Source organism: Thalia democratica, chromosome 1 (genome assembly GCF_965202585.1).
Source record: "Thalia democratica chromosome 1, ktThaDemo2.hap1.1, whole genome shotgun sequence".
Taxonomy (NCBI): Eukaryota; Metazoa; Chordata; class Thaliacea; order Salpida; family Salpidae; genus Thalia; species Thalia democratica.
Genome location: NC_139165.1, coordinates 64,969,273 through 64,985,222, shown reverse-complemented (window position 1 = coordinate 64,985,222; position 15,950 = coordinate 64,969,273). Strand labels below are relative to the sequence as shown.

The window sequence follows — 15,950 nt, the reverse complement described above, 5'->3', positions numbered from 1 at the left end:
AAGTAAGTGAGCATTCTTACTTTTCTCCACACTTCATTTCTCAAATTTTTCATAGCTTATTATACTCGCTCGCAAAAGTTGCCTAACTCTTTAAATTTCGCAAAAATAGCAGGAGATGATGTCAATTGCTTCCAAATCTGTTCACAAGACTTGAAAAAACGTTTTTCATTATAAGATTGAGAAACAGGAGGCAAAGGAGATTGATATTTGATCTCAAAAATTCTTACGAAGATTATTATTTAATCTAGTCTTTAGGTTTAAACAACAAATTAAAAAAAATTCTTTAACTCACACTTTCTTTATTAGTAAACTATGTTTGTGTTATTAAAATTGATTCTTTTTTTAATCTTTAAATTTTATTCGTTTTTTGAAGTTTCTTAAGTAAGTTTAATTTAGTTTAATATCTTTTTTTATCATTATGATTATCTATTATAATTTATTTCAACAATAAATTAAGTTCTAATTGAAATTTCTAATGTTTTGCGACTCTAACTTATGGATGTGTAATTGTTACAAATCAAAGTGGAACTGTTTAAGCAGTAGAGAAAAACGTGCTGCTAAAAAAAGTACTTTGAATTTAAAATTTTCTATTTCAAATGGCTGATATTTTGTGTCATCAAAAGTTTTACACTGTTTGCTTTACTTATAACCTTACACAGTATATTATAAATTAGGGTAAAAAACTATTAAAAAGTAGTTATTTAGTATAAATTATGTATTAGACTAACATAATGCATTTTTTAAAAATAAATGATTAAAAAAATCAAAAAGTTAACAAATTGATCAATAAGAATCAAATATAAATTTATAAATTTTGTGAAAAACAAAAAGTTTCTTCTACTTTAATCAACTTACGTTATGACAATTACATTTGTTAGACTTCATTAATTGTACAACTGTAAAGTATACTGCTATTTTAAAATTATCATATGCTATTTTAAAATAAATAAAAACTTATTGCTTCAGGGTTGATTTTAAAATTTTTAAGTTTTTAAACTTAGTTTAAATAAATTTATATAAAATAAGCAAAAACTATTATGTTAGGTTTTGCTGTACGATTGGTTTTACTGTAGTTTAAAAAACAATTTATAATGAAAACTTTCACTAAAGCAAATAATTTACTCTAATCTATATTATACGCCATTTTGTTTTGTACTTCAAATAGTATAACTTTAGTCTAACAAAAATTTGCTACTTCCGTTTTTCAAGGTCGCGCTACTCTAACTTGTGGATAGTCTGTTGTTCAATTAAACACATGATTTTTACTTTCTTATAAGTTTTTACTATTGTTTATTAAACGACAAAAATTAGACGCTTCAAATATTTGGTCCTAGGACCTGGTGCACGAAAAACCTTTCGGTTACCACGGATATCTTTTAACGTCTTGTCCAGGACTACTAAAAACTGATTAAAGTTAATTTTTTGCCATAAGTCATAGTATAACTTAGAACTTTCAATTTTTTATATTGCTTAATGCTAATTAAAACACTTGTTTGTCCAAAGTTTTTTATTAACTTTTAATAGAAAAAATAGTTTACTTAAACTTGTTACTAGATTGTTTTCGTATATGTTGTAGTTTAATTAAGTTTTGCAGTTTTGAGTACACACGTAAACTTTTAATGACATAACTATTTTGTTGAAGAATTATGTAGATGTAAGATAAAATCACAGATTTTCGGCTAAAAAGTAGCAGCATTTTTATAGTAAAGGAATTAGCTTATGAAACTTTCTTCTTAGTTTTTTTTTTAATAAAAACCATTAAAATTTTCTTTAAATTTAACTTTAACGCAAAGTAAGACTTTCAAGTCAAAGTAAAGCTATATCAAGCTAAATTAAACGATTGAAGTTAAAGAAAACAGTGGAGAAAATGTTTGGCTTAGGCAAAAACTGGATTCGTTTTTAACTAACTTTAAACACAACCTTATACAAAACTGTCTTAGCGTATAAAACTTTTTTTTTTTTAGTTAGGATTTTAACTGTTTTAAAAATAAATCGCTTCTAGGTTTATATCACTTGCTAAAAATGTCTTTTATTTCTATAATAGTAATACTATTTTTGATCTAGTATTATAAACTTTATTAACATTTTATTCTAAAATATTAACGAAACACTTCTTGAAATAACCAAAAAAATTTGTTAGTAGCAAACAGTTATTACTTTTTTTTCAAGTTTAAAATACAAATTTCAATTTTTAAATTAGAATAATATCGATGGTTAAAGTTGAAATTGTAGTTATTTTATAAAATAAATGAAGCCAACATAAATGTTATAATACAAAACTTTGGGGACAAAGAATATACGTTATCATAATACATAACTAAATTAGCTAAAAATATAATTCAAAACGTATGATTTTTATGTAAGAACGCATTATTGGGGTTATTTTAAAGCCAAAACTTAAAGCAAGACTATTTTTATTTTATAAGTAATGGCTGAGCAGTTTCTGTTTTACAGTAAGTTTTATTTTGAAAATTACTAATAAAGTTTCCTCTTCTGGTTAATAAAAAAGAATAAGTATGTAAAAGTTATACTTAAATTTTAACGCACACTAGCTTAACTACTTGAAACTAATAGAGAGTATCTAAAGAATTGTTTTGTGAGAAACAGATGTAATTGTAACGTTTTTATTTCTAAGGTTATTATATGTAAGCATTGTCCTTTAATGTGATTTGTTATCTAGATCTAAAAAACTTTTTTTAATATACTAAATTATTTTTTTTTAAAGTCGTTTACATTAAAAATCAAAAAAAAAGTAGTGTCACAAAAAAAAAGAAACTGATTTTAAAAATTATAAAAACTTTGAACTTCTTATCTTTTTTTCTTTTGAGTTTTGCTGTTAACAAACCGCATATGATATTTTAATTGTTTCCTTTCTATTTAGTTTTGTTTTGTTATACTAACTTCTTGTATACTAGTCTGTGCACACTTAATATTAAAAAATTTTGGTTTACTTATTTTTTTTCTGACTTTAGTTTTTTATTTTTAAGGAATAAAATTGTCAGTTTTGTAGAATCTAGACAAAATTTTCTTTAATTATTTTATTGAAATTTCTGTAAAAAAAATAAAACTATAGCAAATACAATATAAAAAGTTAAAATATTTTTTTGTAATTAATAAGTCCAGCAAACAAATTTTAATGAATTAGGTTTGTTCTGATAAGTATTTTAATTAAATCACATTGAAAACCTTTCTTAAATAAAAGCCGAATCGTTTATTTTTAAGTTTTATTAGCAGTTTTAGCAAATAATAATTTCATTAGTTTATAATTAATAACTAAATTCATTAAAGTTTTATAAAGTTTTGTTATAGAAATATGAAAATAGATTTTACTGCATACTTAAGAAATTTTTGTAGAGTGAGAAAGAAAGTTTAAAAAATCTTATCTATAACAAAGTTAGGTCAGATTTGTAAGAGTGAAAAAGAAAAAAAAAACTAGAGAGTATATACGATACTGTTGAGCTGGGCAATTTTTGTCAAAGCTATAAATAAACAAAAATAACTATAAAAAGCTACGGTAGCTTTGTAGAATGTTGAAACATTCCAATTCACATGACACTGCAAGTAAGTTTTCTTAGTATGTTACTTTTTTTTTATTTGTATACTCAAAAAACTATAAGTTTAACTTGATTGTTTAAGAATCTTTACAAGGTTAAGTTATTAAAATATATTTAATGTTATGCATGCTTTTTCATATGCTTAATACTTAAGATAACTTGATTAAAATTAAAAGATTTTTTTTTCGCTAAGTATAAAATAGAATATTTAAACAGGTTTAGCTTTAAAAAACTTTCTTTAAACTAAACTTAAATTAAAAGAATTAATTAAGCTTTTAGTCCATAATTAGCAAAGTTGAAATTCATTCTTACTTTCCTGTTTAACTAAAAAGTATTTAAAAAAAATTACTTTAAGCATTACTCTTATTGTAAATGTTTTTAAAGTTGTTTGTTAATATAGTACAAAAATTCCGTTGAGTTCTAATTTAAAATTTATTGATTTATGAAATGCCAAGATTCCTTTTCGCCTAGAGCCTTAAAAATAAGTTCAAACTTTAATCTACAACTAAAGTTATAACAGTTTGCGTAAAAACATGCATTTGAAGTATTTTTCTTAATTTAATTAAGACAACATTAAAACTATAAAATCGTCCCTTGAAATTATTCAAAAGTACCTTTACAATACTTTTCAAAAATACGTTTCTCTCTACTACTACTACTACTACTACTACCACTACTACAAGTGCACAAATTATTTTATTCTTAAACTATATTTGTAGCTGAAGTTTTATTGTTTATAAGAAATGTAATCAAAAACAAAAAATTGATATGGTTTCAAGTTAACTGCTTTATATTTCCTTTTCTAATGCACTTTGATTAAAATATATTGTGCTTTTTTTTACGTTTATATATTTCACGGTACAACTACTACAGTAACATTATTTGGATAGAAAATACTAATTTTGCTTGCAAATGAAACATCATTGTCAAAACTACTAAAGGATTCAATGTACAACCCACATCCTTTCATTTTAATATGTCAAAAATGTTTAGACATGTACTATGTAATAACTTACATTAATGTTTTAAGTTTTGAGTTGTGTGAATTATTTTTTTTTTATCGAAAATTTTTATTTAGTTGGGTTTTCAACCAATTATTATACCAAATTAGCTGAAACTCGGACTTTTATTTTATTTTAGTTAATTAATTTATATGATTCCCTTAACATATCCCTAATCTTTAATTACACTAAAAACTATCTTTTAAATTTTTCATAAGACTTAAGAGAATTTAAACCAAAATATTTTATTTATTTATCAAATGCATATAATAGCATTTTTATCATACAAAGTTATATCTGTAAGTATCCAACTATAAAATTTGAATGAAAAGCAAAATATAAAGTAACTTAACAAAAAAAAACGACAATTACATTAAGTTTAGTTTAAATAAGTTGTACCATTTGTAGTATAAGTTTTTGGTCTTAGGCATGTACAGTTTATTAAAATGTTTATAATATGTGAATTTTTTATTAAAAAAAACAGTAAAAATTGACTAACTAGTTTGAAATAATTTTTTTTATACTATTTTTTAGGGTTTACTATCATTTCTAACCCGATCACTTCTGACCCGATCACTTCTAACCCGATCATTTCTAACCCGATCACTTCTAAACCGATCACTTCTAACCCGATCACTTCTAACCCGATCACTTGTAACCCGATCACTTCTAACCCGATCACTTGTAACCCGATCACTTCTAACCCGATCATTTCTAACCCGATCATTTCTAACCCGATCACTTCTAACCCGATCACTTCTAACCCGATCATTTCTAACCGGATCACTTCTAACCCGATCATTTCTAACAAGATCATTTCTAACCCAATCACTTCTAACCCAATTAAACTCGATCATTTCTAACCTGATTATTTCTAACCCGATGATTTCTAACCCGATCGTTTCTTACCCGATCATATCTAACCCGAAATTAATTTAGCCGATCTGTATTGATATATTAGTTTTTTTTTTTTTAAGATAAGGATTTGTTTTAAAATCAAATTAACCTGAACAAAATTGTTTTTTTTTTAAGTTTAGTTTATTTTGTTTAAAATAAAACCTAATTTAAGATAGCTTCTGTTAAAATTTAATTGTTGATATTAATTGGTTCACTTATTTTTTTGACAATAAAGTTTAAAATTGGATTATAATTAAAGTGTAGTTAATTAGTTTTAAAAAGCATTAGGAAAAGAATAAGTCTTTTGTATTCTAAAGATTAAATATTAAGTTTTGATAGTCGTCAATGTAAAAAATATAATCAGTATCGCAGCGGTTAAAGTCTATTCTGTGTTTTCTTTTAAAATGATTCTATATGGTTAATATATATCTTTAAGTGTAGAAACCTGATTAACAATTTGCCTCCAAATTCAGGGAGAGTTTATATGAAATACAACTTTTTTAAAATATTAATATCAGCGTTTATGAAACTTTAAATAATACAGTTAATAAAACTTAGTAATTATAATGGTGGTTTCATTTAAAATTAAGATCATTAAATTCTAAGTTCTTAAAACGAAAGTGTATACTGTTTAATACAAAGCCAAAAGTAGAGGCAGAAGGTTTTTTAAATATTCAAAACTTGTCATTTACACGAACTTTAATTTAATTATAATCTTTAAATAAACTGGTAAACTGTTTATAAAGATTAACTGTAATTAAGTCATAATTAATTATAATAAACTTAACTATGAAAATGTAGTGTCGAAAACTTATTATTACGCATTTTTTCTTTTTCTTTTGAAATAAAATTTATGTAAGGCAAAATAAATTTACATTTTTCATAAAAATTTAAAAGTTTTCAAAATTTAAAAATGCAAAAACACCATTAATCTCACGATTAATAGTAGATATTTCTAAAATAATTTTCTTGATATCTTTTGAAAGTTATTGTTTTACAGGTTTTCAAAAACACAAAAACTTTAGACTATTTAGCGATCATTAAATATGAAATGTAAATAATAAATTATGAGATTAGACTAATAACTTAAAAACTTATTACAAAATAATAAAACCAGTTTGTATTGTGAAACCTATTATATAGGTTTAAATTTATAATGAAGAAAAAACTCGAGACATTTTTAGAAATTTAGAGGTGCAAAAAACCACCGAGAATAAAGTCAATAGACTGCAAGCTGGCTTTACTGTAATGAATAAAAAATGAATATGTTTTGTGTAATAATCGTCTGGAAAAATATTTGATTAAAAGAAACAAAGAACTTAATGGAGTTTTTATAAAATTCTACTCCTAATTATACTTAATTTAACTATAATTAATTTATTATTTTGTTTCAAAATGTTTTATTTTTGATACTTATTTTGTTTTTACTTACGTTATTTCAACTGCTCATAATAAAGTAATTTTAAAGAAATGTTTGTCAAATAAAATACTAATTCAAGTCGCAATTAAAACATAGGCGAGATTTAATTACCCTCGAACTTGTTATACAAATAAACTTGTCTGTTTAACTATTAATGTTAAACAATTTTTTTTGCTCTAAAACTAAGTAGGAATTTATTAATGATGTAAAATCTAGACGGTCAATCGACATAACAACTTTTGCGGTTTAGTTATATGACATAACTGTTTTTATAGCTAGTTTCTATTAAAAACCATGCTTTTCCACTTAATATAACAAACGTTTTTAACTTCTCCTCATGTTTGTTTGAATTCCATTATCTTAATAGGCCTACGCAATTTGCATAACAATTTGTATAAGTTATTAAGATGAAACTTAAAACTACCCTACTATAAAAGGTTAAAACATTAGTAAGCAATAATAAAACAGTTACGTCAGACTTTCAATGTAGTTTTTAAACCGTAATATAAAAATTTTTAATCTGAATATTACAATTGTAATAGTTTAATTTTTTAAATTTGTTGATGTTAAAACTATTGTTGTCACGTTAATTACAATAAGATCCAACTAATTTATAATTATCACTGCTTAATTTAAAATCCTACAAAGAAGAGTTCAAACTACTTTAAATTAAACAATTTAGTAACTTGTATATGATTAACGAAAAATGTCTCTTAAAGTGTATTGATAAAAAAAAAATTAAAAAAACTAAAATTATGTGTAGCATAAAAAATCAAAAAATGAGTTAATAAAAATATATTAAGATTATGTTAACTTAATACTTAAATTAAAGTTTATACTTAAAATATTTTTACGTAACACATTAAAATCATTATGTTTTAAAGTAACTAAAAGTTTAATTTCTTTTATTATTTAAATAACTTCATTAAGACTAGTTTGTTTTTGCATGAAATCTAGATTAAAAAAACAAAAACGTAACATAAATAAAATGGGTTAGAAACGATCGGGTTAGAAATGATCGGGTTTAATTGAGTTAGAAGTGATTGGGTTAGAATTTATCTTATTAGAAATGATAGGGTTAGAAATGATCGGGTTAGAAATGACCGGGTTAGAAATGATCGGGTTAGAAGTTATCGGGTTAGAAGTGATCGGGTTAGAAATGACGGGTTAGATGTGATCGGGTTAGATGTGATCGGGTTTGAAGTGATCAGGTTAGATATGATCGGGTTAGAAATGATCGGGTTAGAAATGATCGGGTTAGAAGTGATCGGGTTAGAAGTGATCGGGTTGGAAGTGATCGGGTTAGATGTGATCGGGTTAGAAATGATCGGGTTAGAAGTGATCGGGCTAGAAGTGATCGGGTTAGAAATAATCGGGTTAGAAGTGATCAGGTTAGTTGATCGAGTTAGAAGTGATCGGGTTAGAAATGATAGCGGGTTAAAAATGATCGGCTCCCATTTTTTAGTTATCTACCGAATCTAAGATTCGGACTCAGATTCGGACGAGTCCGGCCTTTTTAACTCGGATTCAGACGAATCCCAATTTTAAAATAAGATTCGGATTCGGCCGAATTTGAAATTTTGGATTCCGTAGACCACTTTAAACTTTTAAAATTTTACTTAATTGCTTGGCAAAAGTGAACGAAATGAAAAATTAATTAATTATTAAACGCTTGACTGGATAAAAAATGGTTTTTCACACTTATAAAAGCTTATCACAAATATTGTTTATTGAACGAAAAAAAAAGTGCTCAAAAATTTTGTCCAAGGACCTGGTGTAAGAAAAAACATTTCGGTTATCGAATCATACACCAGGATACAGTTTAATATCATATCCAGGACATATCAATTTTGATTTAGAGTTTTGCACTCAGTATAAAAACTATGATATATTATTTTTGTTAGGCTCTCAAATAATATTAAGTAATGAATTTATTCTTTCAGGACTTTGTTTTACAAACTAAGTTTCGGTCAAAGACCTCGTCTGTGCTTAAAAAAATCTAAAACAGTATGTAAAAGTCATGGAAACTAGCATTTAAACAGTTAAATAAAAACAAATTTTTACTTAAAGTTCTACTTTAAAACAAAACAAATTTTAATGTTAAGATTGAATTTATGGTAAAGTTTAAATTCTAGTTAAGAATCAAAATCAATATAACAACAAGAGTAATAATAAAAGCTGTATGTAGCTTTCTTTTTTCTTCTACTTAATTTTCAAAGTAAACATTGCTTAAGTAAAAATGTAGTTAATAATACTAAGTAACTAAATGTAAAGCTAAAATCATGTGTCCGTTACTATGTGGATAAATATAAAAACAATCAAGATTCAATTATTACACCTGAAGAATAGCCACTGATTTATGACATTATTCTACTGCTCGAACCTTTTTTTTTGTAACAAAGGAGTTAAGTATAAAAAATGTATTGGTCTCAAGCGTGATCCTGCATACACGATCTGTGACAAAGTTTGTTAATTTTTATGAAAATTCAGAAAAGTATCAAATGTTTGTAAAACTTTAGCTAATTATATAGGAGAGGCTTTTGAAAGAAGGTTCTATACCAATAACAACAACTTAAACCTTTATGACAAAAAATTATTGTTAGTCACAACAGCTGTTGATCCACGATATCGACTTTCCACTTTCCCTTCTTATCTCAAAAATAATGTTAAAGAGCAGCTAAAATTAAATGTTAAAAAGCATATCTGTTTTGAGGCTAATCAAGGTGGTAATTCTCCTGTATTGCCACTAGAAAAACCAAAACCACAACACTCTGTAAATTTTGATTTGAAGAAGTTTTCAACTTACTATTCTTTGTTTAAAATCGAATAAAACACAGCTACACAGGAAGACGAGCAACATGATTCTTTTAATGAAGAATTTGAAGCAGAAACAAAGGGATTTTTTGCTACAGGAAACTTAAATGTAGAAACTGAAGAGGACAAAGTCTTAAACTTGTGAACTTTAAAAAGACAAAATACCCACATCTTGCCAGTTTTGCAAGGAAATTTCTTGCTGCGCTACTACCACCTTTTGTGTAACCTGAAAGATTATTTTCTGAAGCTTGGAATTTGTACGAGCAAAAGTGCAATCGATTGCTTTCAAAAACCTGCGAAAAACTTTTATTTCTCAACCACAACTTGAAAAAACAAGAATAGTCTTTTATAGTATAACAAAGACATATTTTACTGTTGTATTTCGTTTTATATTTAAAAAAAAGTTGCTTAATTTAATTTAAATTTCTTTTTGTTATGGTAAAAGTATAATCCCTAATAGAATTTAAAAACTTTTGTTACAATTGTGATTTCTATTCTTTTCAAGGCCTTTACAACAATTGGTATTACATTTAAATTTATTACGGCTCCATGTTTTTTCAATTGCACTTTGTTTTATAAATATAAACACTTGCAAAAGTTTTTGTTCTAATTCGTTTATGGTCAATATAAGAACTAACTCTTAAGTTAAACGTAAAGTGTTTTAATTTTTTGTAATTTGTTTTTGGCTTTAAGCATTTATTAAAGTCTACAATCAATTTATTATTATTATTAAAGTACAACTTATTTGTTTTTGATGCTTACATGGCCATCAAAATATTAAAACTAAGTTTTGCGTATGTAGGTTAATTTTTTTTTCCAGCAAGACATTGTTTTTATTATTGTTCGCTTTAAAAAAAAACTATTCTAAAATAAATATGTGTTAATTTATTAAGACGTTAAAAAATAATGTTCAAACTTTTTTTACAAAATAAGTAATAATATAATACATAACTATTATTTATAAACTTCTATTGTATTTACATAACAAGCAGATTAAATCTTTCGGGTTCCAATTATTTTAATCGTATTCGAACTCGGATTCGGCCGAAACCTAATTTGGGAATAAGATTCGGATTCGGCCGAATCCTTATTTAAAATTAAGACTCGGATTTTTGGATTCGATAGATCACTACTATTTTTACATAACATATGACAGTTTTTATTACATTTTTTACTATTATTATGGTACCTCCAGTATGAGCCAAGGAAGCAGCAAAACTACAACAAACCAAAATAAGCGCAGTATACAAATTTATTGGTGTTGGTACAAAAATTTTTGAATAAATTAAGTATCATTAAAAAAGTAGAATATTTTCGAAAATTTTATGCACGTATCAAGTTTTAAAATCCATAACTAATTATGCGAGTGTTAAGCCCTATAGCGGTGGTTCTCAAGATTTACAAAAACTGTGTATAGTATACTACTATATAAAGTATTTCGTGCATCCAAGACTATAAAAACATAAATCATTTTTAGGAAACATTACTTTTTTTATGTTTTGGTAATCTTAAATTATAAACAATGCACTACGAATCGTCAACTTATATTCTGATAAGTAACTTTTTATTAAAAAAAAAAAAAACATATGGAACATCTGAAAAAATAATTTTCAATAGATGATATGTTCTGTGCACAGTAAAATATTTTCTAATACACACTGTAAGAACAACTACTCATTTGGTCAAAGGTCGGTAAATATTTAGAGATAGCAGGAAAAATTTCGAAAACTAAAACTTTTGCAGGCCGTAGTTGTATTGTTCATTACCATGTGACCTATTTTTATTTTCAAAGCAGACCCTGGAATAACTAGTGCAAGTTTCAACTCTCCCGTCAATTGTACTGGAGACTTTTTATTTCAAACCTCATAATATCCTGTGTAAGTTTCAAAATTTCTTTTAAAAGCAAAAGTTACATGCTCACGGGCCGCATCCTTATTATAATAACTTTCGGGTTAGACATTTAACCTTAGTAGACCGTACATTTCCGATCGCAGTTATAAGTAGGTTTGCCAAATATTTTAGGCAAATTTTCTCAAGGTTTTTAAAATTTCCTCCAGGTTTTTAAAAGTACTTATTTTTGGGTCTATTTTTAGTTTAAAGTTAAGTTTAAGGTAAACAACTGTTTAAATAGTATAAGAAAATTGAAAGGATGATGTAAAGCTACTTTAAATGTGTTTTTTTAATTAAACGATAGTTGATTATGAAAAAAAAAATTACCTATATGGTAGATTTTTTGTATCAAATAAAATTTTTTCTACTAAACATGTAAAAATTGTTTAAAATTCCAGGTTTTTTAGTGATTTTTGTTCAAAATTCCAGGTTTTTCCAGTTTTAACTTGACGTGTAAACCAAAAGAAAGAATTTCAACTTTCGGTTAATCATTAATCAATGAATTAAATCATTATTACTTTAAGTGTATTAAATTATACTAGATAGTTGAACCTTAATAATTGAGTACAAAATTTTTTAATAATAAAAGTATTAACAAAGTTTCCAACAATATTATAGAACTTTATTTTTTTCTATCACAAATATATTTTTTAATCTTAGCTTTGCAAAATTTTAATATTTAAGGAAAATTCAATCGTATTTTGTGAATCAAGCGTAACAATAATGCAATTGTAATCAACACAACCTTTTTTATCTAATTTCATGGTAGCCAATGCAGATAAAGTACAAACTTTAAGATATAAGTTGAACAAAAAATTAATTCTTTTATTTACTAAAATGACGTAATTTGTTTCAAGTGTCCAAAACTAAAACAATACATTTTTATAATTAATTACATTAAAATTTATGTTAATTTAAAAAAACCGTACACTTTATAAAAAAAACTATTTCTTAGAATTTTTTCAAAGTCAGGTAAATTTTTAGTGATTATGTCGAAAATGTTTTTTAAAACTTCGTAACAAAAAAATTATAAAACTTAATTAAATCGATTTTCATATTTATAGGTCTTTAAATTAGGAATAAAAAATAAACGTCTCTACGTAAATGCTGACTTTTATTTAAGCTAACTTACTAGTTTAAGCTATCAAATAATTACTTTAATTTATAAGTGCAACCTACATTACAGTATTAAAAAAAAAACAGAAACGGTTTTATTTTTTGTTGTTTATTTAATTTCATAAAAAATCGTAACTATCAAACAAACTTTTTTAATCATAAATAAATTTGTTAAAAATCAGCAGTCGACAGCTTTAAAACAATAACAAATAGTAAATTCTAAAAATAGAGATTAAGTATAAAAAATACTTGATTAAAAGCTATTAAAAAAACTTCTAATTTTAAATTGCACCTTTAATCTTAATAATATACAAAAACTTGTTTACTAATATTCTATATGAAATGGATACTGCTTACTCCCTTTATTATCGTCAAAAGAGCAATACCTTATCCCGCAATCTATAGACTTGAGTTGTAGCATGTCTTTTTCATCAAGATCAAAATCAAATATGTCCGTATTAGCAGCAATATGTTCGAAGTTAGAAGTTTTTGCGATAACTAACTGAGTTTTCAACTCAATTTGCCACCTGAGAAGAACTTGAACAGGTGATTTCATGTGCTTTTTCGATATCTGAGCAATTATTGGATCTTTTAATACAGGTTTTTTACCTGGTTTGGGTTTAGGACCCCCAAGAGGACGGTAAGCAGTCAGATAAATTCCCAAGCCTTCACAAAAATTGCGTAGCTTATGCTGCTGCAAATAAGGATGTACTTCAACTTGATTTGTTACTGGCTTAATATCACAGTTTGCAACAATCTCCTTTATCTGCTCACTATTAAAATTTGAAACGCCAATACATTTTGCTAGACCCAATTTGCTACACTTTTCCATTTCAACCCAAACTTCTGAAACTTTCATATCATTGAATAAGATGTTCCCATCTTTATCTGTTTTGTTTTCTAAAGTTGGTTCACTGTCATACTTTGGTACTTTAGAAATTGGAGTGTGAACTAAGTATAAATCAACATAACTCAAATTCATAAGACTGAGTGATTTTTTTAAAGCAGGAACAACCAAAGATGGAATGTTACAAGATGATGGCAGCTTAGTAACTACAAATAAATCTTCTCTTTTGATTTTGAATTCTTTTATAGAGTCATTAACTGCTCTACCAACTTCATCTTCATTTTTATAGTAAGATGCAGTGTCAATGTGTCTGTAACCAATTCTTATTGCTTCTTTTACTGCTTGATAACAATCCTCATCATTCATTAAATAGGTTCCAAGTCCTAATATTGGACATTTCACTTGGTTGTTAAAAACTATATAATCAATTTTTGATGGCTTTGACATACTTAACTATGTAAACAGAATTTCTAAATGTATTGCGATATTAATTTTAACATCTAAAATTACTTTTAAGTGTTAAGTTTAACAAATAAAAAATAATTTAGAATGGTAGCACAAAATTAATCTATTTTTAAATATTTTAATTGTTTTGAAAAACTAATTGCACGGTTAAGCAGGAATTTTTTTCAATATATTTTTTTTTTAATTCGTGTAGATGTGTATGTTAAAAATATTCATTTGATATTCCAACCACGTTTAATTTTTAAGGCAAAACCTTTAAGTGAAACAAAAATAAAGGTCTAAAAATAAACGAACATGATTTAGAAATTCTCAACAAACTTTTCAACAAATTCAAAGGACTAAATAAAAACAGTTTTTTAAAGTAATATATGTTTAAAATACTTATTAAAGTTTTAATTTTTCAATTTATTGGCAGCAAAAGACTGTTAGCTGATAATTAAAAGTAAATATAAAGTATTTAGGTATAAAAATAGTTTGTCTTAACACTCTGTTATTGAGTAAATGAGACAGTGTAAAATAACTAAAATGGGAAAAAAAAAATTTAATTAAGAATTTTCATTTAACATCGAATTCATAAACCATTCAGGTAAAAATGCGTGCTCAGAGTTTTTATCTATTTTAAATTCAATAAAATCACTTTTAAAATCCCACTTAAATATACATATTGTATCATTCTCTTCCACTTCTTCCAAAATGTCAATCACTTTATTTAGTATATTTCCAACAAAATTTATACATTTAGTTCCACTCCATGGTTGATGATAGTTTTTAGCAATTGACGGTATTTGTAAGGTTTTGAATTCCTGTATATAATCTACATACCCGTTGTCATCTCTGAAACCACATATTATTGATGGTATTCCATTTAAAAATGACTGACACCACCATTTAAGAGCTTTAAACTGCCAAAAGTTTTTTTCTTGATAGTTGTTTTTAAAATGTCGGTTAGTTTTTAATTCAATATAAGAATTCGGTGGTTTAAAATTCTGATGATCAATAGCACAGTCAACTTCTGCTCCTATAATAATACTTAGATCTTTTCCAAATTTTGAGCTCACCACTGATACATACCCTTCATGTGTATTAACAGTACTATTTTGCATTTGTTCATTAGAAAATGATTTCATATCACATGGTTTAGTTACATACTTCTCAAATTTATGTCCCCAGTAGCACATTTCTTCTTGTCTCTCTGTTGTGTTTTTTCTTTTCTCTAACAAACGCTCAGTTTCAATATTGTTTATATAAACTACCCCATTGAACTTTTGAGCAGCAAACATCCAATCATCATATCTTTCATAGGGAGTGATCATTATTTTAGTTAAATTACCTCTCCAAGTAACAACTTTAGGAAGCCGAAGTTTATTACTTGAATCTTTACTAAACCTCAACTTATTAGCAACTATCCACTCAAGCATTGGACTGAGATCAGCTCCATTTTTTTCATCTCTTTTTATGTATCTATTTGTTCCATAACCATCTGATAAATTAAAAAATCTTTTACCTAGTGGTGGATTTGGATTCACATAATATGACATTTGCCTTCTGTCATTGTGAAATTTCCTGTCTGAGTCCAGTGAAAAAGCTCCAACTTCACTTGGCTTTTGATATGCCTGTTCTTTTTGACTGAGCTCAGTTAGACTATACATTATTATATTGTCAATATATCTAAAATTCTATCAAAATTTAATTAAGTTGGAATTAAAATAACCTTGCAAATAAATGTTCTTATATAACATAGATACTATTTCTAGCAATGTTATTTACAAAAATAACTATCTATTAATTAGTATTAACGGGATTGTCAATCTTTGAAGCAAAAATTTGCCTGAGTCAACTTGAGTAGATGAAACTTTTTTTTTAATATTAAGAGCTAAAATTAGAACAAATTTACTGTTAATCAAGCTTGATTACAGTAACCTCTCGCTTATTTACGCACATTGTGT

The 15,950-nt window shown here is 25.8% G+C and overlaps 1 protein-coding gene and 1 pseudogene across 1 annotated transcript; both read right to left on the bottom strand.

Annotated features, from left to right (window-relative positions):
* Positions 1 to 12,799: 12,799 nt before the first annotated feature.
* LOC145832504 (1,5-anhydro-D-fructose reductase pseudogene) lies at positions 12,800 to 14,035 on the bottom strand (annotated as a pseudogene).
* Positions 14,036 to 14,288: 253 nt separating this feature from the next.
* LOC145842681 (decapping and exoribonuclease protein-like) lies at positions 14,289 to 15,676 on the bottom strand. The gene has a single exon (XM_082950161.1). It carries the CDS (start codon positions 15,651 to 15,653, stop codon positions 14,550 to 14,552), a length of 1,104 nt encoding a protein of 367 aa, XP_082806287.1. The 5' UTR covers positions 15,654 to 15,676; the 3' UTR covers positions 14,289 to 14,549.
* Between the last annotated feature and the right edge of the window lie 274 nt (positions 15,677 to 15,950).

What these genes read in the sequence shown, in the direction of transcription:
- LOC145842681 (XM_082950161.1), bottom strand. Translation starts at nt 15,653, where the DNA reads ATGTATAGTCTAACTGAGCTCAGTCAAAAAGAACAGGCATATCAAAAG.